The sequence below is a fragment of the Podarcis cretensis genome, assembly GCF_951804945.1.
Source record: "Podarcis cretensis genome assembly, chromosome: 1".
Classification (NCBI taxonomy): Eukaryota; Metazoa; Chordata; class Lepidosauria; order Squamata; family Lacertidae; genus Podarcis; species Podarcis cretensis.
In genome coordinates this window covers 116,682,696-116,705,456 of record NC_137170.1, presented here as the reverse complement: position 1 = coordinate 116,705,456, position 22,761 = coordinate 116,682,696, and the positions used below count along the sequence as shown (strand labels likewise).

General features: G+C 42.1%; 1 protein-coding gene and 2 long non-coding RNA genes across 12 annotated transcripts in view; 2 read left to right on the top strand and 1 right to left on the bottom strand.

Moving 5' to 3' along the window:
* The window catches only part of ZNF385B (zinc finger protein 385B), a 198,284-nt gene that overhangs the window by 49,934 nt on the left and 125,589 nt on the right, over nt 1-22,761 (bottom strand). For all 10 annotated transcript variants that reach the window (XM_079979910.1, XM_079979918.1, XM_079979909.1 and 7 more), the window contains 2 exons: nt 21,054-21,196; nt 337-447 (listed from right to left, as the gene is read on the bottom strand). In XM_079979910.1, coding sequence (XP_079836036.1) covers nt 337-447; nt 21,054-21,196 — 254 coding nt within the window. The remainder of the gene's footprint in view (nt 1-336; nt 448-21,053; nt 21,197-22,761) is intronic.
* The window catches only part of LOC307220637, a 165,391-nt gene that overhangs the window by 140,865 nt on the left and 1,765 nt on the right, over nt 1-22,761 (top strand). The gene's annotated exons all lie outside the window — the stretch shown is intronic.
* Nucleotides 1,071-19,317, top strand: LOC307220839. The gene is made up of 3 exons (XR_013841127.1): nt 1,071-1,133; nt 16,672-16,769; nt 19,060-19,317. It is a non-coding gene; the product is annotated as an uncharacterized lncRNA (long non-coding RNA).

The window sequence follows — 22,761 nt, the reverse complement described above, 5'->3', positions numbered from 1 at the left end:
AATGATTCCCCTGCCCCTCACCAAAACAGTTTTGGCTACAGGCTCATCGTATAGGATGAAAATAGCAGGGGAAACGCACACTGCATTTGTCCGTCCCTGCTTATTAAACATGAAACGTTAACCTGCCGGTTGCCCATGCAATCTGATAAATCTAACAACTAGCAGAAACTAGAAGGCATCACATCAAGCAGTTGAATAAATTCAAAGATCCACTTCAGAGCGGTGAGATTTGCCCCCCCCCCCCACGTACTGGTATGATGAACATGTTAAAAAAATTATTCCGAGCACATGGAAGCAGCAGTATGAAAGAAGACACACAGAGCTGATGATACTCACGTCAGAGTTAAAGCGAAGTTGACAGACATTACAAGAAATGACTTGTTTCTTCTTTGTGGGGAGCGACACACCAAATGTGTGGTTTATGACTGCTTTTTGCACCGGATCCATCTGAAGAGAGCAGATAAAAAATAAAATAAAATATCCAAGTTACAGTTTCACACGACGTGCAGCAAAGAAAATGAAAAGCTGAAAATTAGACCCATTCCCGGAAAAAAAACCATGCTCTTAAGAGGAGCGAACAGGATTCCAAATCGAACAGAAACAAATGAACAATTAAGTGACTATGGGAAGCAGTTTGTAAAATGGACAAATATTGTAGAATGCCAAATGCGGACCACTGTAAAGGGACTTCGGTTTCTTTGCTCTCTTGGAAAAGAGAAAATTAAAACCACCTTTTAAGAGAGAGAAGGAAGAGGAGAATTTTTATGCTTAATACACGTAGGACTTCTTTAGCTTGCATTTGTTGCCGAACCAGTCTTGCTAAACTGACCTGGAAGCCTGAAATTTAAGATGAGAACTGTCTGGCAAAAAAACCCCTGTGGAATGTGAAAGGCTGTTTGTCGAACTGAGGGGTGGGCGGGACCAATAAAAACAAAGGTGGGATTAATGTAAAAGACCACGTAACCTTGAATGGTGGTAGTGAAGTCTATAAGCTAATTTGAGTTGTGTGAAACAGTTCTTTCTTTTTTCTGTCCTGAATCTAGTGCCAAACAATTTCAGTGGGTGAGCCTGAGAGAAAGTGAGAGACCTTTCTATCCATCCTCTCTAAACCAACCTTAATTTTATAAGCCATGGTCTTTTTTTTCCTTCCAAAGCTAAAAAAACTCTAAATGCTTTAATCTTTCCTTGGAGACAAATTGCTCCACTCTTGATCCTAGAGGAAATGCAAAAGTGTTCTCATTTTCTCTAGCACAAAAAATAAATTGGGAAACTCATCTATGGTAAGAGTGTTTGTTCAAAGCAGGCATCTTTAGACTTTTATCATACTAGGAAAAAATGACTCGTATTCCCCTATGTCCTCTATTATAGAATCAACAGGTGATGCAATTCTAAAGATTATTCAGACAATGACTTTTAAGACTTGTTTCACATTAGTCAGAGGTATAACATTGATAGTAATTCAACTATTTCAACTTTTAAATGAAAACTTTTCTGTTCCGCCAAGCCTATCTATGCAGGGAATTAATCTTTCCACCATGGTTAATTGATTTTCATCTTTCTTACATGATTTTTAATGCACGGTTTGTGGTTGTGGTTTGTAAACTGATATCTAGCTTACTTTCTCTGGCTGCAATCTATGGTCCATGGGAAGGCATTGGGATGTTTTGGGTCTTCTGGCAGCGGTTCTCAACCTGTGGGTCCCCAGATGTTGTTGGACTACAACTCCCATCGTCCCTGAGCTCTGGCCTTGCTAGTTCAACAACATCTGGGGACCCACAGGTTGAGAAAGGCTGGGTGGGGAGACAGCCAGCCCTTGGAGAGGGTGATCGGACTCCCCAAAAGGCCTATTTCTACTGCTGCAGAAACTTCCCCATTCCAAAGCCTATCTCTAAAACCTACACATTCCAACCCTGGAACTGGTGCAGGCATTTCCTTTCACTGGAAATGATGGATGGGATGTTTTTTTTTGGAGGGCGGTAACAAACTGAAAAGGGCAAAAGTAAAGGAAAAGCTCTTTGGCTTCACTTTTGCCATACCAGTGCAAGCCTGGCATGGCACTGGAAAAGGCTGTTTACCCAACTCAGGTCTTCCTCATTCCCTTCCCAACTGCTCTATTAATCACAGTCACTGCATGTTCTTATGTTAGATTATACTTCCATAAATCCATCTCACCATAAGACAACAGGAACTTTATTGGACCCAGAGCAGGCTTATTTTGGCTTCCGCCTCAACAAATGTAAAACTACCAACACAAGAATGAAAAGCAAAACTGAGCAAAGAAACACCATAAAACACTGGGCTGAAACACAAATTACACCAAAAACCCATTGTAGACAATTGGTTCCTTCCAAATGGCCATAATAAACCAATGGATTTATTAGGTACCATCAAAATAGTTGTCTTTCAGGGACAACTCCAAATTGATGCTTACACAGCACTGTCTCCATATGATTAAAACCACTGGAATGCATTAAACCAGGTATGCCAGGAGGTTTTATCAGGTGGTCTTCTGACACTATCTCCAAATTTCCTGAGATCATTTAGATGCTTACAGCTCACCCTTCCCCTGAACTTTCCATAGTAATGGCCTGTCTTTCCTAATTGAACATCTGTCTTTCTAAATAGCCACAGGTACTCATTGGCCTGAGACTAGCAGTCCCACGGTTCTCCGTGGAAAACAGCAGATGTTCTGGTATTGCTCACAGGTACACTAAGTGAATCCCTTTCTAACACCCCGGTGGCAAATCTGAGGAGTGATATCTTAAACCAGGAATAAGGGGAATCTGAGACTCCAAAAATTAGCCATGCTGCCTGCAAGGTGATGGGAGTTTGAGTTCAGGTCCCCCACTCTTACCTTAAACCAAACACATAACATATTTATTTAAATTTTATCCTGCCTTTCTCCCAGCAGAAATTAAAACAGATACAACTAAAACACACAATAAATATAAGTATTTTAAAAGTAATAATCAAGTAAGTAACCCCACTAAAACTGTTTGAAAGCACAGACACACAAAACAATACTTAAAAGACTCACAACGGCCAGTTAGCGGCCAAAAAAGTCTGTAAGAACAAAAAAGAATTTGCTGCTGGCAAAAAGGGAAAGCAAACAGAGGGCTAGCCTAGCATCCTGTGGAAGCGAGTTCTGCTATCTAGGAGCAGCCACTGAGAAGGCCCTCTTTTGTGTCCTTACCAGATGTGTCTTCAAACGTGGAGGGGCAGAGAGAAATGCCTCCCCAAAAGATCTCAAAGCTCAGCCAGACTCATGTAGAGAGATATGGTCCTTCAGGTAGATATCAGAGAACACGGGCTATCGAAATAACCAGCCCCCATGGGGAAGTGGCTTTGTTTATGGGCTGCTTCACATGCTACATTTTTTCTCACACACAAATGATCACTGTGGGTATGATGGAGCCAAAGTGAAGCATTAAAAAATATATATATCTTAATGATTTTAATTGGGCAAGTTTAAGCACATACCTCACCCACATGGGTCAACTACTAGTGCTTAATTTTGTCTGGATTCTGCCTTGTGCTAGGAAAACTGTGCACCTGAAGTGCAGCAGGAGAAGGTCCCCCACCACCTGCTTAAATCACACAAACCAGGCAATCAACGAAGCCGATGCAAATCACTTCCATACACATTTGCACCAAACTAGAACACAGGCACATGAGGCTGTTTTGCATAACACCACGTGTTCAGCCAACAGTCAGTTTATGACTGAGACTAATTAGCTTCCAAATGGCAGATAAAAGGGGATTTCACAGCTAAAATGTGTTCATTCAGGACCATTTGGATTATTCTGTTTTGCTTTTGTTATGGGCTAAGCAATTCTATACCCATATTACCCCGGAACTGTAAATATGCTTCCATAACACTGGTGGAATGGCCACGGTATCCAATGCTCAGCTCGGTCAGAGTGATGTGGCTGGGATGGTAAACTGACACGGTGGCTACTTTTTTTTTTAATGGTACAGTTCTTTTTAAATGGCTCTTCCCAGGTGCCACCTACATCCAGCCCACCATTATGCCCAATTTCAGCCATTATGCCAGCATATCTTCACTAGTGGAACACCTCTAGGGAGTTCCACCGGTGTATCCAAAGTGCTTTGCCAGCACACCTGTCACGGTAATGGTGTACCCTGTGCTCTGCTGGTGTAACAAGGCATTGGCCAAATCACAAAGCCCCGCAGCTGGCGGACCCCCAAAACAGGATTATATATATTTTATTAAATATATTTTATTAACAACATGTAGTCAGGTAACAAGGGCTAAATCACTAATTGTAATAAAACTTCTTGCACATGGAATGAAACCCTTCCCGTTTCTATTCCAACCGCACGAGAACAGCTACACCTTCGAACAATTCGCCTGGAAATTTAATATTGCTCTTCAGAGCAACAGATTCTATTGAAGCCAGACGCTTACAAAATCACTGTACACATTAAATGCCCTAAGGCAAGTTATTAAATTTACACATGCAAATGCCCAAGACATTTCTTAACTAATAATATCCAATTCCTGCTCCGAGATGTACCACAGTATTATTTTCACCATTTGCAACTGCTTCTGTTAGCATGTAATATTGTTAAGTACACAGGTGATGCACACATCCTTCTGTACCTATGCAGCAAATTCTCTTATCGGCAGGTAGCTTTTTAAATGTACCATGGTGTCTTTTAGGGTTTTTTTTTAAATAAATAAATAAATAAATAAATAAATAATAAATCAGTCTGCTAATTACCACAGCTGTTAATCACAAAATACTGCAGTAATGCAAAGTACCTGAACCATCAGAAGTAGCTGGCACCAGTAAAGAAGAAAGGCAGAAAGAAACACTATCGTCTGTAGAGCTGTTTGAAGACCCAGCAGTGCTCCTCCAGAGATTTCCAGATAATAATCCGCAGCGGTAACACCAGGCAGTTGGTAGTTAAAATTAAAAAGGCAACACTACAATGCAACACAGGCTGTGATGAAAATCCTCGTCTCCAACAGCAAGCGGCAACCAGGAGAAACTCACACAAACAATACGGCTGGCAGAGTCTCCCGAGGCTAAGATCAGTACTCCTGTGGGAGCAAACTGATGTTCTTTCCCAAACTGGAGGACCGAATGCAGCCTGCTTCCAGAACAGAATTCAAGAAGGCTCAGCATTAACAATTAATACTCTTTAAATATGTCAGAAAGCAGGGTGGATTACAGCATGTTTGAATAGCAAAATAGTACCTGTCTGCCAGAAGGTTAGTGCTGTGTTTTTAAACCGATCTTGGATTGCTAAATAAAATTAAACATGCCATGATGAGTAACTGGCATAATTTGTTGGTGGTTAGTTGCTGCTTGCTTCTCAGAGAAACTACGTAGCTTGTCAGGTACTAATAACTGTGGTCTATTTAGCTGGAAAGAAACTGACAAGCGTTTAACCCAGGATTCGCTGTGTTTTGGAGAGATGGTAGCTATGGGCGAAACATACAACTAACATGGTTAGCGGTGCAGGCAAGTTCCAGGTGTATTCACCGTTTAATCTCTTTTGTAAACAGTTGCTTGAAACAGGGACAGGCAAACCTGTTGGACTGTATCAGTAGTACATCAAGAATCAGAAACAACTTGTTCTCTTCTGCACCATACAAAGGAAAATAATCCCTATTCATATGAGTCACTTGCCCTGGTTAACATGGATTACTATTCAATATTTCCCCACATTATATTTCCCCACCTTTTTTCTTCCTAAATTTGATGAGACACTAAAAGGTGAGTGGAAATGAACGATTTTTAAATATGAAAATGGAATTTAAAAAATGAATGTATAGATTTTTAGTGTTTTCTAAATTTCACATATAGTTTAATAATAAGAGTTTAAAATAAAGTTTGAATATAATGCAAACATTTAAAATGCAAGCTGTTGTTTAAATTCTCTTAAATCTAGATCTATGGCTTTGCCAGTTCTTTAAGGGAAAGAATGAACTGGGTGCTGTTTGAGATCAAGTGTTATAAATACTGCCCATGATTTGCCATATGGTGTAGTGTGTTTATGAACATGGATCTGATTCTACATAGACTACGATCGTTACAGATGTTGGGAACCACTTCTTTTCTCTATAAGACATCATTTTGTACTTTACCAGGATCTTTTCCAGCCTGTCTGGTTACCTCAGTTTAAATCTTATATTCTTAAAGCTTCAGAGCTCCGTAATTTGCTCAGTTCTCCTGATATAAACATTTGTAGAAACAACATGGACATACACTTCCCATCTTAGGGACAATTTCAATATGCCTAGTAACTACTACCTCTTCTTAGTTGGTTCCGTAACACTCTGGGCGCATTCTTCAACTTAGAGGTCTTATTTAGTGTCCTTGGATATACACACATAAAAAACAAATAAGTGTCATTTTATTTGTTTAAAATCTTTTTTCTCCTGATCCAATGGAAGGTAGTCATGCTTAACTCAATGGGACTTAAATTATTTCTGATGGGCAGATAAATCCAACCCTGTGATGGATGGGGGATGTTAGACTGCACAGAGGTGTCCTTTTGTTCAGTTCTGCTGACTGTCAGCCTCTTGCCAGCTGCTGAAGTGGTGGGCAGGTGGCAAATTTTCTGTCAGTGGAAGGTCCCAAAATGAGGTACCATGAGAGCATGGAGGCAGCATGTCTGAGTTGGCCCAGAATCTGCTGGATCCAAACCTGACCACTGCATCAACCTGCAGCTTATGAAGAGATTGGGCCCAATTGTTTTGTCCCCTCCTTCCACCTTCCACCATGACCATCATTGATTTGTGAAGAATTTAAGGGTGGCTGGATAAAGCCATAGAATAGTGCTGTGCAAAAAAACCAACAACATGGATTGCTTGAGCAAATGTTTGAAGCAGGGATGGGGAACCTCTGGCCCTCCAGATGTTGCTGGACCACAACTCCCATTACCCCTGACTATTAACCAAGCTGGCTGGAGCTGATGGGAGTTGTCAACAATATCTAGAGCATGCTTCCTCAACCTCAGCCCTCCAGATATTTTTGGCCTACAACTCCTATGATCCCTAGCTAGCAGGACCAATGGTCAGGGATGATGGGAATTGTAGTCTCAAAAACATCTGGAGGGCTGAGGTTGAGGAAGCCTGATCAAGAGGTCCCCATGTGTGCTTTTGGGTTACAGTTCTAGGAATCTGAGTGCTCTTTTTGGTTGCAAATGATCATGTTTTTTATGCTTCTACCAAGAAATTATTGAGCGCTTCTGCCTAGGAAATAAGAAAAGTAGTAATGGGAAACTTGATTTATATCAGTTATTTAAATTAGTCTTTTCTCTTGGTGATTTAAATTGCCTTGATTTAAACTAATACCCTGGAACATATTCCAGCAATTCCACCTTCTTTCTTCTATAAATTCATCAACAGTACAGAGCCACTTCAAAGCCTGAAGTTATCTGTTCATCTTCACATGAGTACAGATATTAGTTTTGCATCCTTACACAAACAAGAACTCTCTTTCTTATTTTTAGTATTAATTTATTTCACAAACCTCTACATCAAAATACCTCTGTAAGACTTACAACTGCAGATATAGCATACAATTAACAAAAACATGCTATGTAATAGAAAACTACTTTATCACACACGCTTGAAGAACAGAACTGATCCTACTGAGACTCATGTCTATCTTCGGCTTCAAGCATTTCACCACAACAATCTTTTCTTCCTCGTCTTCCCAGCCGGAAGTGGCACAGGAGCCAACTTCTACTGAGCATCACTTCTGTCCAACAGAGAGGCCTCAGGTTGGGTCAACCTGTGCAAAACTGCATGAGACTGCATGGCATCTTAAGCAAAGCTTCCCTCTCTTGTCCAGGTGATTAGGGATGTCATCCAGAACTCAAATAGGGGCAAAAGTGAACACCCCTGCTCAGCGGCGGAAGAGCCACTCGGATGCCTAGGGTGGCGTGTCCAGGGGTGGGGTGCACTGCGGGGCCTCCAGAGTCTGCACTCAGCCGCCCTACAGCTGGGGGGAGGCAGCAGGTGGACTGTCTGGGCAGCACAGAGAGACGCGGGGCTCAGGTGCGCTGCAGGCCCCGCGGTGAGTGCTGCCCGGCATTTAGTCACCCCCCGCAGTGGTGACCCGGGGCGGACTGCACCCACCGCACCCCCTTCCTCTGCCCATGCCCCTGCTTGGTTCCTCACACAACCTCTGCTCAGCCCAACTTTCATGAAGAAGCTACTGCTTCTGCAGCTTCATTCCATTATTAATATTAAGGATAACAGGGCTGTTTACAGTATGAAAACACAAAAATGCACAACATAATAACAAACAAAAAAATACCGGTCCCTAGTTTAAAAGGCCATAGATTGTTTAACTGGCCAAAGGTCTGGGAGAAGAAGAGTGTTTTTGCCTGGTACAGTGGTACCTCTGGTTACATACTTAATTCGTTCCGGAGGTCCGTTCTTAACCTGAAACTGTTCTTAACCTGAAGCACCACTTTAGCTAATGGGGCCTCCCGCCGCTGCCGCGCCGCCACGCGATTTCTGTTCTCATCCTGAAGCAAAGTTTTTAACCCGAGCTGCTATTTCTGGGTTAGCAGAGTCTGTAACCTGAAGCGTATGGAACCTGAAGCGTATGGAACCCGAGGTACCACTGTATCTAAATACAGTCAAACCTCGTTCTGCGTCCACCTCTGCTCGCGTCCGCTTCAGTGAATGTCTGTGGCAAACCCAGAAGTACCAGAATGGGTTACTTCCGGGTTCGTCGCTCGCGCATGCTAAATTGCGCTGCGCGTGTGCACAGATGTGGCACTTTGATGTGTATTATTTTCAGCTTGCGGACGGGTCTCCGGAACGGATCCTGTCTGAAAACGAGGTTTGACTGTATATGTTAATGGAGGTGCCAAGCGAGCCTGCCTGGGGAGAGCATTCCACAAATGGGGAGCCAGCACAGAAAAGGCCTGTTCTCATCAGTACTAAATTACCAAATAGGCAGAGGTGAAGGTTAGTCTCATACAATCCACTGAATGGGTCAAATCCTCTATCTCTAAACAGTCCCAAATAGATACTTATTTTGAAATCTCAGGGCTTTTGTTGCTACTAGATTACTAAAGATCACAGCATCATCTGAATGCAACTGAACATTTTTTAGCTCAAAAAGCAGAGTGCTCTAAAAGATATTGCTGGCAATCTCTATGTACCAAACTTTTAAAGAAGACTCTGTGTGTGTGTGATTTTAGGAACTCACTTCCTGAAATAATTTAAGATCGGTGTTTCAATAGCTCAGCTCAAAGGATTCAGGCTCCTACAGCAGCTGGTGGCTGATGGAAGATCACGATGATATAACTCATTTCAGGAGCTTTTTACTAGCTAGAAGACTACCATACTACATTCTGCCCAGGAGTTCTGGAAACAACACACCTAAATAACCATTAAACTGTTTAGCTTAAGAGTGGAAACTTCTGATCTCCTCCTCGAGGCTGTGCTGGAGGAGGAGAGGGGAGGAGGGAGAACGCAAGCTCAAGGCTCACTGCTGTTAGTGAACATAACACTAAACAAGAATGGTTAATAACTGAGAGACAGCAGCAGCTTCAGTTTTTCATTACACAAAGAAAAATGGATTGCTGTTACTAAGGTGTGTTGCTCCTAGTTATAGCTGAACTCGTGCACACTATGGTCAATATAAGTCATGGTGTGTTCAAATAGGTCAGGATCAAACCATGCTGGATTGTTAGCAAACCACACAGGGCTGGCCCAATACATTTTGGCACCTGAGATGAACCACAAAATGGTGCCCCCCTCCTTGCCTGGGAAGAAGGGGTGAGTGAAGTTCTACATCAGGAACAGGGTGGAAATAAAGCTCTACATTGCTGCTCCTGTGGGTATGTGCCTCACGGGTGGGCTGGCCCTGAAACGACAGTATAAACTAACCATGGTTCTCTCACTTCTGACATAACAAGAAACTATAGTTAGTTTTAAATGGGGAGCAGATTATTTCAGTATTCTCCTGATGGCCACAATGGAGGAGGAAAATGGAGGAATGAGTGAGCAAGTGTATAAATCTGCTGCTCATGCACATAACACTAAACCCGTGTTTCTCAAACTTGGGTCTCCAGCTGTTTGTGGACTGCAATTCCCATCGTCCCTGACCACTGGTCCTGATAGCTAGGGATGATGGGAATTGTAGTCCAAAAAACAATTGGAGACCCAATTTTGGGAAACCCTGCACTAAACTATAGTTTCACACTGTGTCTGAACTAGGCCTATGTAAAACCACAAAATAAACCTAAAAACCAATCTTTATTTTAAGTACTTTATCAAATATTTTTGAGAACTGGTTGAACATGTGTGCTCTTGGAGTTGTATGGGGCACATACAAATATTTTTTTATGTTTTATTTAGTATGGTGAGTGTATACTATCATGTACCTATTTTCTTTTAGAGTTCTGGTGGTCCTGGACAATTATTTCCTGGGGGCTGAGGGATGACAAAAATTTATCTATGAAACAAGTCCCCTTGTTTATGTTTCTTGGCTGCTTTTCTGGAAATTTAAAAGGCCCCAGGACAGATAAACCATCTCTGAGCCACTGGGATCTTCCAACTATTTGCCTCCAACCTGCACAGTAAAGCAGGAGAATTCAACACAACAACCTCTATTTTTAAAAAACCAAATGGGATTTCTAATAACTTTTGTCACAAACACGTTTTTTCAAAAAAGAAATTCAATGATTTAGGAGGGAAACTAACGCCTGCATTGCAGGTATCCGATACCATGAATTTCTGTGGCTCTGATTATCTCCACACAGCATCAGACAAGGAATTAGACAGAGAGAGAGAGAGCAGATAAATGCATTTTCTCCATATGCTATTTAGAAGCTAGGAATTTACCTCTTTAAATCTGGGACTGAAAGATATTCTCATCAGGCCTCACAGTACTGAGGGCACCTCCACAAGGCTATTGGGGACTCAGTGCTGCCTATTCATGTAAGATTTTCAGGGTTAACCCACCCATGAGGCAAGGCGATCGCCTCAGGCGGCAGGATACCCTGATGTCAATCTTTCTTCCTCGCCCCTTGTTCCTGATGTAGTTCCTCCCTGACTCCCTTCTTCCCTGGCGGAGAGGAAGCCCATTTTGGGGTTCACCTCAAGTGCCGAAATGTCTTGGGCCAGCCCTGGCACCTGCACGACATCATCCTCAACGAAGTGCGGACCCATATTATTTTGCCATTTAATCTGGATTTACCAGTAAAGCAGACAATCCAGTAAGTTAAAAGTAACAACACAGAAATTGCAAATTTGCATTAAACGTGTGTGTGTGTGTGTGTGTGTGTGTGTGTGTGTGGTGGCATTTTATGACATCATGTAAAATCTTGTTTGCATGAGCTGCACCATATACATGGTAAGCTGCCACGCCATGTGACAGCACCCTAGTGCTTTTTTCCCCTTGAAAAATGGGTGCTGGTACTCACCATGCCGTTATTACAGTAAGCGCCACAGTTTTTAACAACAACAACAAGGGGTGCCGGTACTGCATACCCCTGAGTGCCCCCTGGAGGAAACAAAGCACTGCAGCACACCATATCTATGGTTTCAGTTCGAGAAACAACTGGAAGTATTCTAAGGTTTTTACTATCCCCTCTGCCTTTTGTCCATCTTTCAGTTTTATCCCACCATAATGTATCCATAAACACGCCTTTAACCCACTTTATAGGAAAAAAGACAAGCCTGCCACAGCTCTGTCTCTCACGAGCAGAGCAGAACAGAACAAGGAAATATGGATGCAGACTAGCAGAAACTTGTCTGAATAAGAGGAGTACCTGCAGTGTATAAGTTGCCAAGTGAGCAAATAATTATATTCTTCAACTGTGGTCTTTCAGAAAAGAAATTAGAATGTGCAACTACCCCCACCTCACTATCCTTTTCTCCTGCTGTGTCTAAAGCTCATCCCCTTTTGTCTGAAAGTGACAAACCCAGTTTGGGCAGTAACAAAAGAATGCAAATGGTGAGGCTGCCAGGTAAACATAAAGCTCATTCCCTCACAGCTATGGGATAACAGAGAGCACAAGGTGTTATCTATGCAAATACACTATGTAGTGTGATGCCACCACTCCGATGCTCAATGCAACCTGATTCCCTAGTCCTGGATGAGGTTTTCTTTCTTTCTTTCTTTCTTTCTTTCTTTCTTTCTTTCTTTCTTTCTTTCTTTCAACATGTCTTTGCTCTGAAGATGTAAGAAGCTTCTTCTATGGAAGGAGCCATAGATCAGCAGTACAGCCCATTCTTTGCATATAGAAGGTCCCTGGCTCAATTCCTGGTGCCCTTACTTTAAGAGGACCATGTAGGAGATAGAATCATAGAACTATAGAGTAGTAGTGATAATAATAATAATAATAATAATAATAATAATAATAATAATAATATATTATTTATACCCCGCCCATCTGACTGAGTTTCCCCAGCCACTTTGGGCGGCTCCCAATCAAATGTTAAAAACAGTACAGCATTAAATATTAAAAACGTCCCTAAACAGGGCTGCCTTCAGATGTCTTTTAAAGATAGGATAGAAGGAATATGCAGCTGCCCCATACAAGGATCGAACCTGCAACCTTGGTGTTATCAGCACTACACTTTAACCAACTGAGCTATCCAGCTGACTCCCACAAACACTCATACTGACGATGGAATGACATAGCATCATTCTCAGGGTGGTCAATGGGAAGCAGCTGCCACTACAAACCATTTTTTAAGGGGTGGGGAGGGCCATTGCTCTGCCAAGTAAGTAAAGGTAAAGGTAAAGGGACCCCAACCATTAGGTCCAGTCGTGGCCGACTCTGGGGTTGCGGCGCTCATCTCGCTTTACTGGCCGAGGGAGCCAGCGTACAGTTTCCGGGTCATGTGGCCAGCAGGACTAAGCTGCTTCTGGCGAACCAGAGCAGCGCACGGAAACGCCATTTACCTTCCCGCCGGAGTGGTACCTATTTATCTACTTGCACTTTGACGTGCTTTTGAACTGCTAAGTTGGCAAGAGCAGGGACCGAGCAACGGGAGCTCACCCCGTTGCGGGGATTCAAACCGCCGACCTTCTGATCAGCAAGTCCTAGGCTCTGTGGTTTAACCCACAGCGTCACCCGCGTCCCAAGTAAGTACAAGTAAGTACCCACCTGTAAAGCTGGCATATCATTTCACTGTCTCTCCCCCGCCCCCAATCTCTGAAGTGGTTCTCCCAAATTTACCACCTGCAAGTGGGACCACCAATTTGGAAAGGCATTTTCGCTAAGTCCTATAGTTTATATCCACTTGAGTTGTAGAGAAAGTTCAGAAAATATGCAGGTAGTAGACATAAAAAATCAGAAATCACAGATGGAATTGGATAGGATCTGCAGTGGCCTGAGGGTATAGCTTCCTTCCTTACACACAAGGGCCAACACAATTTGGTGCCTAAGGCAGAAAATCCAAATGTCACTCTTGTGGGTGGTGAAACGTAATAATAAATAAAACAATTGGCAATTTGTTGTCTATAATGACCTAACAGTAGGGCTGCCTCTGTCCTGATCTGCTTCCTTCTCAATCCTTGCCTAGCTCTTTTTTGCTTCTGCTGCGAACTGAATTTGAGACCTGGCTGGAGTTTCAAAATTAGTTAAAGAAATCACAGAATTAGTGACCCATATACTGATAACAGAAGACCTGCAATCAGATCTGTTCCCCCATTTGGTGGATCTAACATGGGTTTTTCAATAAAGTGTGAAGGGGGAATTTCATCCTGTTTTTATACTCAGCAGAATGAAAGCATATTGCAGACCAGGAATCTCAGATCGACGATGAAGACTGTTAAGCTAAAAAGCTGCAAGTGCCTGTTTTTCATAGCCTAACAGCTTATACTGCTACTTTTGCTATGTCTCCAAAATAAAATAGCTGGAGGGAAAAAGTTTGTAAAAAAGCAAGATACAAAATATTAAGCATAAAGGTATCAAGACTCCAAAGTACAAAGTTGGCCCTGTCCAAAGCACTATGTGAATTAGTATATCCTTCTGGTAAAATCAATTATTAACATTTCATCAGCAAAATCCATTAACCAACATCTTTTCTTTTTTTTTTGTAAAAAAAAACCCCATATGTTAAAAGTTAATTTTGGAGGAGGATCAATGACAGACAGCTCCTTGAAGACAAAGAAAACAGGCCTAAATCATAAACGGAGGAGATTAAAGACAAGGGGCTTTCAATCCATAAAGCTATAAATAAATAGTGTAGATCAGAGGAAGTAGGAAGATGGTTGTTTGCTGCACAATATAACATGGTGCCTGGTAACTGCTAACAGCTCGTTTTCAGAAACCTTTATGGTTTCATATATTTCATTTTATAAGTAGAGGTAATACCATTAAATCCAACTTTGTTGAGTTCTGCTCTTCAAAATTTGTACTTGTTCAGAAGCTTCCCTTGTAAATGTCTGCAAAACCATATTGTTGGTACCAAATCCTCATTCTAGGGGTGGGGAGCATGTTGCAATACTGATTTAAAAAAGCTTATAACTGGTGGTGTGTGCACAATATTCACACAAGGCACCATACAGAATTCTAAGTAGATGAAGAGCCAGAAGAAAATATACAGCGGTACCTCGGGTTAAGAACTTAATTCATTCTGGAGGTCCGTTCTTAACCTGAAACTGTTCTTAACCTGAGGTACCACTTTAGCTAATGGGGCCTCCTGCTGCCGTTGCGCCGCTGCTGCGTGATTTCTGTTCTCATCCTGAAGCAAAGTTCTTAACCCAGGGTACTATTTTTGGGTTAGCAGAGTCTGTAACCTGAAGCGTCTGTAACCTGAAGCATCTGTAACCCGAGGTACCACTGTAACTTGCAAAACCCATGTCTGTTAAATCATAAGGGTTTTGGGTGAGCACTGAGCATACCATGAAAAGTATCTCCCTTTTCCGACAGGAGGCTGTTGTACTATGTGGTTGGCAGTCTCTCCTTCTCTTGAGCTGCTTCTGACACAGTTTAGAGGCAAAAGGTTCAAGAGGGAATTAGCCTGACTGCATTCTACCTGTGGCATCTACGGTATACAAAGTAGCTGGAACTTATTTTGCTCAGGAATTCTTTATCAGTAGGACTGTCATGGCCCTGAGGTTGGACACACACACACACACCCCTTTGGAGAATGAGGCCAAGTATCAGGAGTGGAATCTGTTCCCAGGGAACAGAAGCACAAGCATAAGAGGAGCCTGCTGTGCCTAAGGAGGTCACACTACCCTAGTGACTCCAGTTCAAAGCTCTCGTGGATCCTTCCCCAGCTCTGTGAGCCAAGAACTATGAAAGGAGGCTGGACTCCATTAAATGAAGAGACTTTGCTCACAGAAGGCAGCGTTGGCGACTATTCAGAGCTGCAGCACCTATCGAAACCTCCTTTTGAGGATGACTTCTCAACATTTGAGCTCTTCTTTCATTGAGTCTCCAACCTGAGCCCAGCACACCAGTTAAGCCTTGCCTCACACTGTTTGCCCAACCTGAACCTCAGTACTGCTGGGACTGGTGCCCAAAGCAGCACAGGTTTAGCGTCAAGAGTGCAACTATTTCAAATGCCAAGAAGATGTTAAAGTAAATAAATAAATCAGGAATGGTACTCAGTGGCGTAGCGTGGGGGGTGCAGGGGGGGCCGGCCGCACCGGGCGCAACATCTGCGGGTTAGGGTTAGGGATAGGGTTAGGGGGCGCAAATTACTTGCCTTGCCCCGGGTGCTGACAACCCACGCTACGCCACTGATGGTACTGAAGGGACAGCTTCCTGAACATGCACTCCTAGAAACCAAGTGAGCTGCCTGACAATGAATTCTAAGCTCTTTTGTTGGGGTTTCGGATAGTGATGGAAGGAATTCCCCCAGTCGAGCCTGACAATTGGTTTTCAAAACTAATCTATTTACCCCAAAACTTAGTAAACAATTTGACTTATTCCAAGCAAAACTGGACCCTGTCAAACCTGTTGATGTCATCTGGTGTGAGATGGGTCTTGCCATTCCAACCTCACCTCCTCAGCAAGTCTCTGAGCCTCCTCCTCCCCACCCAACTATTGATCCTGCTCCTCTCACCCTGCTGCTTACCTGGCTTGCTGACACAGCAGTGGAGGAATTGAAACATCTCTCTGAGTACCACATCCTATTTTTTTGGTGTACTTTTGAAGCCTAGCTTGTACCCACAGTAGCGTGGCAAAGGAGAGAGAAACCTCCCTCTCTTGCCTTCATTGTATCACTGCTGATGGAGAAGAAAAGTGAATAAGTGCATGGGTACAGCTCTGCCCTCGTCGGTCCTGGAAGGATCCTTTAAAAAAGTCCCATATGCTCAAAGACTTTGTGCCTGTTCATTGGGGGATATAGGAAGCCCAGAGCTTCGTTAAGAAAATCCCCAAACTCGGTTCCATGGGTGACTCTGGGTCATCTCTCTGCGGTAGCTTATCTTAAAGTTTCAAGTGTCTATACACTTATCCCATTTATAAATTTTAAATTTATTGTTGTACATTGTTTTAAATGTTTGTTTTCCTCCTGGGATTGAACCCCCAAGTGTGTTTTATAAGCTGGTATCCGACCGTAATAAATTATCTATCTGTCTGTCTGTCTGTCTGTCTGTCTGTCTGTCTATCTATCTATCTATCTATCTATCTATCTATCTATCTATCTATCTATCTAAGTGTGTGGGTGAGAGAGATGACTTAAGTTCTTCTCCATCTCAGGTTAAAGTCCAAGCAAGATAAGATCTTTGGGGGCTGTAATGCTCATCTCAAAACTGAGCTACTATGAACCACCAGGATTCCAGTGAAGGAGGTTCAAGGTTTGATGGCAATGCTAGTTTCTATAATGTTATATATTTTGTACTTGTTTCATTAATATAATTTTATTGCTGATCTTATGCTGTTCACTGCCATTATGTATTTTTTCTTAGTGCTGGCAGTATATACATTTTTGCAAATAAATAAGCGAAAGCTTCTATTTGCTGATAGTTTTGCCTGGGGCCATGCACTGTGACTACTCCTCTCAAGTAACTATCAAGGGCTCATGACCAGTTTTTCAGCCTACAGCACTGCCACTTATAACATGACACTGCCCACGTGTGACAAAATCCAACAATATATATATATATATATTTGATATAGGAAAGAGAGGCAAAGCGACACCTCCCAGACTGTCACCCACATTTAAATATATATGTGCCACATACTTATTATCAGATTCTCAGATTCGGCTGCTTTGAAATGAATACATTAATATTTAAAGGTATTACTTATTCTTGTTTTCAAGATTGCAAATGCTATTCTATCATCTTTCTCTAATACTTTGTACTGAAACACAAAGTCTGTCAGCAGAATTTATTTACAAGTAATAGGGGAAACTTCTGAGAGGGAGAGACAGAAAGGGGAAGAATGAAAAGCAACAGCTGGCATTGGTTCAACCCCCAGTGTCTGGCGGTGCTGATAATAGAGGTTCCCCCCCGCCCTTGAAATTACAATTATTATATAATACTTTGCATATCTTGTAACTATTATGCATGAGCAAACTGTATGTACGCACTGGACGGCATGATCCACAAAATGACTCGAATCACTCTTCTTTCCAATGCTATGAGCTTGTTATTTACACAATGGGTCCCTGCTGAATAACCTCAACAGGGCAATGCTGGCTTTGCAAACATGCAAGATATTGGTTTTAAATGGTATGCAATATAAGCTTATAGGAAAATTCTGTTGGAATCTATTTGGGAACTATTTTGAGAGCATCAAGAAAAGGAATTATAAAAATGAAGGTTAAGAGTGACATATGACTTTTTGAAGCTTATCTCCCCCCCCCCCAAAAAAAAATAGCTAAGAAACCCTTCTACCTCTTTTTTTGGGGTGGGTGGGTTATGCCATATACTAAATTATAAGGGGGAAGGGAAGTGCTATCCTTCAAAACCAGTGCTGTACACTGTATACACAACCCACAACTTAATGCAGTGATTAAGCGGAGAGGCTTTTTCATCAGTTTGGCATCCTAATATTAAATTATTAAGGTCCAACCCACAGGCTAGGTACTTTACAGAGATTAGAAAGAGACGGTTCCCAACAGTCAGCGTAAGATGAAATACATGATAAATAAGGGGTCGGGAAATGCAAGGGGCAGAAGAAGCAAATCCTATGGGGGAAGGATGGCCTGAGCCAAGATAATATTTCAACACTTCATGGAGATGGAGATGGATGAAACAATGCACACACTGTGGAGTGGGGAGGGCGGATTCAAAAGATGAGGTGCAGCAAAGGAAAAGGCACAAAGGCAGGAGATGAAAGCGGAAACTCCTGAACTTAAAATGAAGACTGGTGGTGAGCAAAGAGAATAAGGTGGCAGAGAAGGCAAAGGAGGAGAGGGGGAAAAACCAGTTCAGAAGGAATGGGAGAATGCAGGCACTTCAGGTTGAGTAACAGAAGCTTGAATGAGGCTCTATAGATAAACAAACACGGCACGTTTTGTCGAGTGGAGAGAACTAATGCACACCGAGGCCTGTGCAAGACCAGCGCAGTAATGATGTAAATATGTTTCATGACACTGCACTGGTAGCTCAAGCATTTAAATGCTTAATAATCCCATTGTGGTCCCAAAGAGCGCACACAGCAAGGAGCCAAGGCAGGTTGGTCACTGCTGTACCAGCAAGAGCTCCTAGCGGGCAACTTGCTCTGACAAAGGCTGGAGCTGAACTGAGGCCCTCGGTTTAGTATGTATGTATGTATGTATGTATGTATGTATTTATTTATTTATTTATTTATTTATTTATTTATTTATTTATTTAAAATGGGAGATATGTAGCCACTCCAGCAACATATCTCTAATTCCTCGCATCCAGAAACGCAAAAAGGGCTTTCACTCTTGCTAGAAGCTCGGCCTTGCCCTCACCGGTTTTGGAAGGCTCCTCTAGAAGAGTTCTGTACGCAAAGAGGCTTTGCGCCTGCCCATTAGGGGAAATAGGAAAGCCCCGAACATATATTTTTTTAGATGTCCTTTTTATGTTGAGATTCATAGAGACACCACTGATCCTTTGCTGAAGAGGCTCGCCGATCTTTCAGACAAGTCTAAACTTAATTCTCTCCTCTTAGGCAAAGAACACAAGACGACCTGGCTGGTAGCCAGATTCTGCGCCCAGATTTGTAGGCACAGATCATCCTCTAGAATAAAATAGCTTACTAGGGAAATGCTGAAGTCGCATTGGGGTGCCTCAGGGTCAATTTTTATGGTATCCCAAATCTCAGTTGTACGGGTGTATGTATATATCTCAATTTTAACTCAGGAGCTATTGCTGCAGTCTGCTCTGATTGTATATTTTATCTTTATGAACACTGTTTTTATTGTGTTATGCAAGCGGGTCTTTGACCGTAATAAATTATCTATCTATCTATCTATCTATCTATCTATCTATCTATTTTATATACAATCCTTCATCTGAGGATCATAGGGTGGTTTACAGTATAAAAATAACTGCTCATACTAACTTTGTTTTGGAGAGATCCTTTGTATTTGTGAACCCTCACAAATATTCCTGTTATATTCCTGTGTGTAAGGACTAACAGATGGACCACGGTGGCTAAGAGGATTACTCTGCAAGGCTGAAAAGACAAACATCAACTACCTAACACCCAATGAAGATCTCACTGCCCATTTTAAATTACATGGCTTGTAATTATATATTTCATTTGGACATTTGGACTGCTTATGCTAATTTACACATTTAGGTCAGAACTAAGAGAACTTTCTTATTGTTAATGTCAATACTGTTCTATTATTTATTATTATTATTATTTGCTTGCCTTTATATTTTTCTTTCTACTATATTCTCAAATTAAAACAAAACAGAAAAACAAAAACGAGTAACATTAATGTGAAAATATTGCTTGCTAACTCTGAAATGTGCAATTTTGCAAGATTTAGCACTAAGCCTTATGCAACCAGACTGACTGAACAGTTATTAGGAACATAATATAGAGGCAGGTATACTACAATAACTTCTCCAGTTTCCTAGATACAAAACCAGAGAGTTGTAGAGTTACATGCAATTTAAAAACCATCCAAACCAATTTCCATTCTCTAAGGCAGAGCCGTGTATTCATTGTTTCTCCCAACCTCAAGTTACACACACCAAATCACCAATGTGCCACAAACAGAACACAGGTGCAGAAAACCAGGTGCACAGCCTTGATATGACATAACTGCAGCCTTCCTAACCTGTTCCTAACCCTCCAGATTTCTTGGACCATTGGCCCCAGCCACCATGGCCAATAGTCAGGAGTGGTGAGAGGGGGACTCTAAAGCATCATCGGGGCATCAGGGAGAGGTAGGCTGCCCTAGCACAGTGAGCAAAGCTGTATCCTAAGGGAAGGCAAACATTGCCTACAGTTTCACTGATCAAGTCTCATAAGCTCAGTGCAAAAGGGAGGGGGAGTTTAAATATCTCTTTAATGGCTGCCCAGGAAGGAAATAATCCGCTGGTGTCTGTAGAAAGTTTCAGACTGGGATCAGGGTGAAAAGAGGAGAGATTAGGTGTATCAAAATTAACAGGTGGGTGAATATAACACTTATTTTTCATCCTACCTCTCAATATTTCCACAAGAAGCTGTGCTCACAAGCCAAAGTTTACGAAGCAAGCTGTATAGTCGGCAAGCATTCACAAAGGTCAAATGGTTCATTAAGCACTGGGACAAAGATTTCTGGGCAGTAGTGGCTAGTGAGCTGGCACAAAAACCATGAGCAACTGAGACTTGCCAAGTGGGAGCGGGGAGTTAGGAGTTTGGCATGGTGCAGCATCGGATTGGCCCCACTGAACCACACCACCCTGCCAAGCTTCCTGTCTCTCTGCTCTCTCAGTAAGCTCCAGAGACCCACCATATTGGAAAGCCGGGAGAGGAACAGTGCTCCACCATGGCCTCACCAATCTCTGCTGCCCCTGGGATCACAGCGCCAGTCTACCTTTCTCTAACATTTATGACTCCATCGGCAATGAGCAACATGTGATGTGCTTCACTGTAGGGAGCAAAGAAAGCAAAAAAGCAAGGGCAGTTGGGTGGATGGGTGGGGAATTGCAACATTGGTTACTCACGGTATTGAAATTTGGGAAAAGTCCGACAGCAGGACTGCCATCCACTGGGAAGGACATAAATGGTTTGATATCCAAGGAGGGCTGCATCATGAGCGTAGGCGTGCGGACAAGGGCAGGGAGCGTAGTTGTGTGGCACGTGCTGCCTGCAGAGAGACAAATATTTATATATAAGAAAGATTTATTTAATTAACCCCCCCACACTTTAATTCACACTGTAGACATTAAAACATGCCCCCCCAACCTTACTGGTGAATTCTGTTTGAACATAAATATCACCATTTGGTGGTAAGAATGAATGCAATTTGTCCTCATAAATAACAAAAAGGACTTTTACATTATCAGAACTGTTTGGAGTCTGCAAAACTGAGAAACTTTGCCCCAGCAACCAAAGCTAGACGTTTCAGTTCATAAAAAGATCCTTAAGAAGTACATGTTGCACGATGTTCTACATTGTATGTGTGTCACATGATTTTTAGATGATGCAAATTAACTGCACACTCAACTGAGGATTTTGCTAATTATTAAATCCAGGCATATGAAAAATAGGTTTTATTACAATTATTTATATTTATCACATCATTGTCATAACTACATAAAGTTAAAGAATGCACTACTATAAATTATCCCACTTCAATGAACTATCTACCAAATCCATAGTCCCTTACAACCTCAGTCTATGAATCAATTATATTAGTTTGACAAGCAATGAGACAGCTTCATAATCCATCTGCTTTTTCAGTTCAAACCACCCAGTTCATTATCTTTCCCACTTAGCTCATCAAAACAACCTCAACTCCCATCAGTCTCATCCAGTAATCCTTTACTGGATGCTTCTCCCTATGTTTTTCTATAATTCTTGTTTTAATAAGGAAGTAATATATACTGCCGTTTCTCATTATGCCAAACCTCATTGAGTTTTCAGCATCAAAACTGCCAGCCACAAAAGCTCTTCAAATTTACGTTTACATCAAGCGGGTGTCTTCCTCCACCTTCCAACAGATTGTTTCAAAGCACGAAGATAAAACGAAGAGCCCAATCATAGCCTCAAGCATTTTGGCTCTCCAGAAAAATATTAAAAATTGTGCCCTCTGTACGTGCAACTTACCTGACCATGACTTGTCAAGCCTGTTAAGTACAGGCTACACACCAAATATATTATATGGCATCAACTGACTTTATTTGAAGGCTAAAGGCCAAATGTTTAAGAAGAAACAGGAGGGGCACACAAAACAAGCAGACTTGCTGCTCTTTGCTAGCTGCACACACACAGCTCATATTCTACAGGCTACACAGGACAAAAAAGTTGTTCCTTAAAGATACGTCAGCACTATTTTATAAAAGTTGCACACATCACAAAGCCAAAGCAGAGATTCCCCTTCGTACAACTCACTTATTATTCCATTCTGATAGTGATGGCGGACAGATGTCTCCACTGTGATACTTGCCTCAATAACTCTATGCCAGCAGTTGCTGACATGGCACCCATGAGTGCACTGGTGCCCTTTGTGTTTTACTTCCAGGGCTATAGGAAATTGGTTGTGGGAGAAGAATAGTGGACTTGATGGACCTTAGGTCTAGTCCTGCGGGGCTCCTCTTAAGTGCACTTTTATATGCCCTGGTGAGTGCTCTTTTAAACCTCACTCACTAGATAAATGGTCATACCTGTCAAATAAACTCCATTCTTCCTCTCATGCTGTGTACTCTGTTG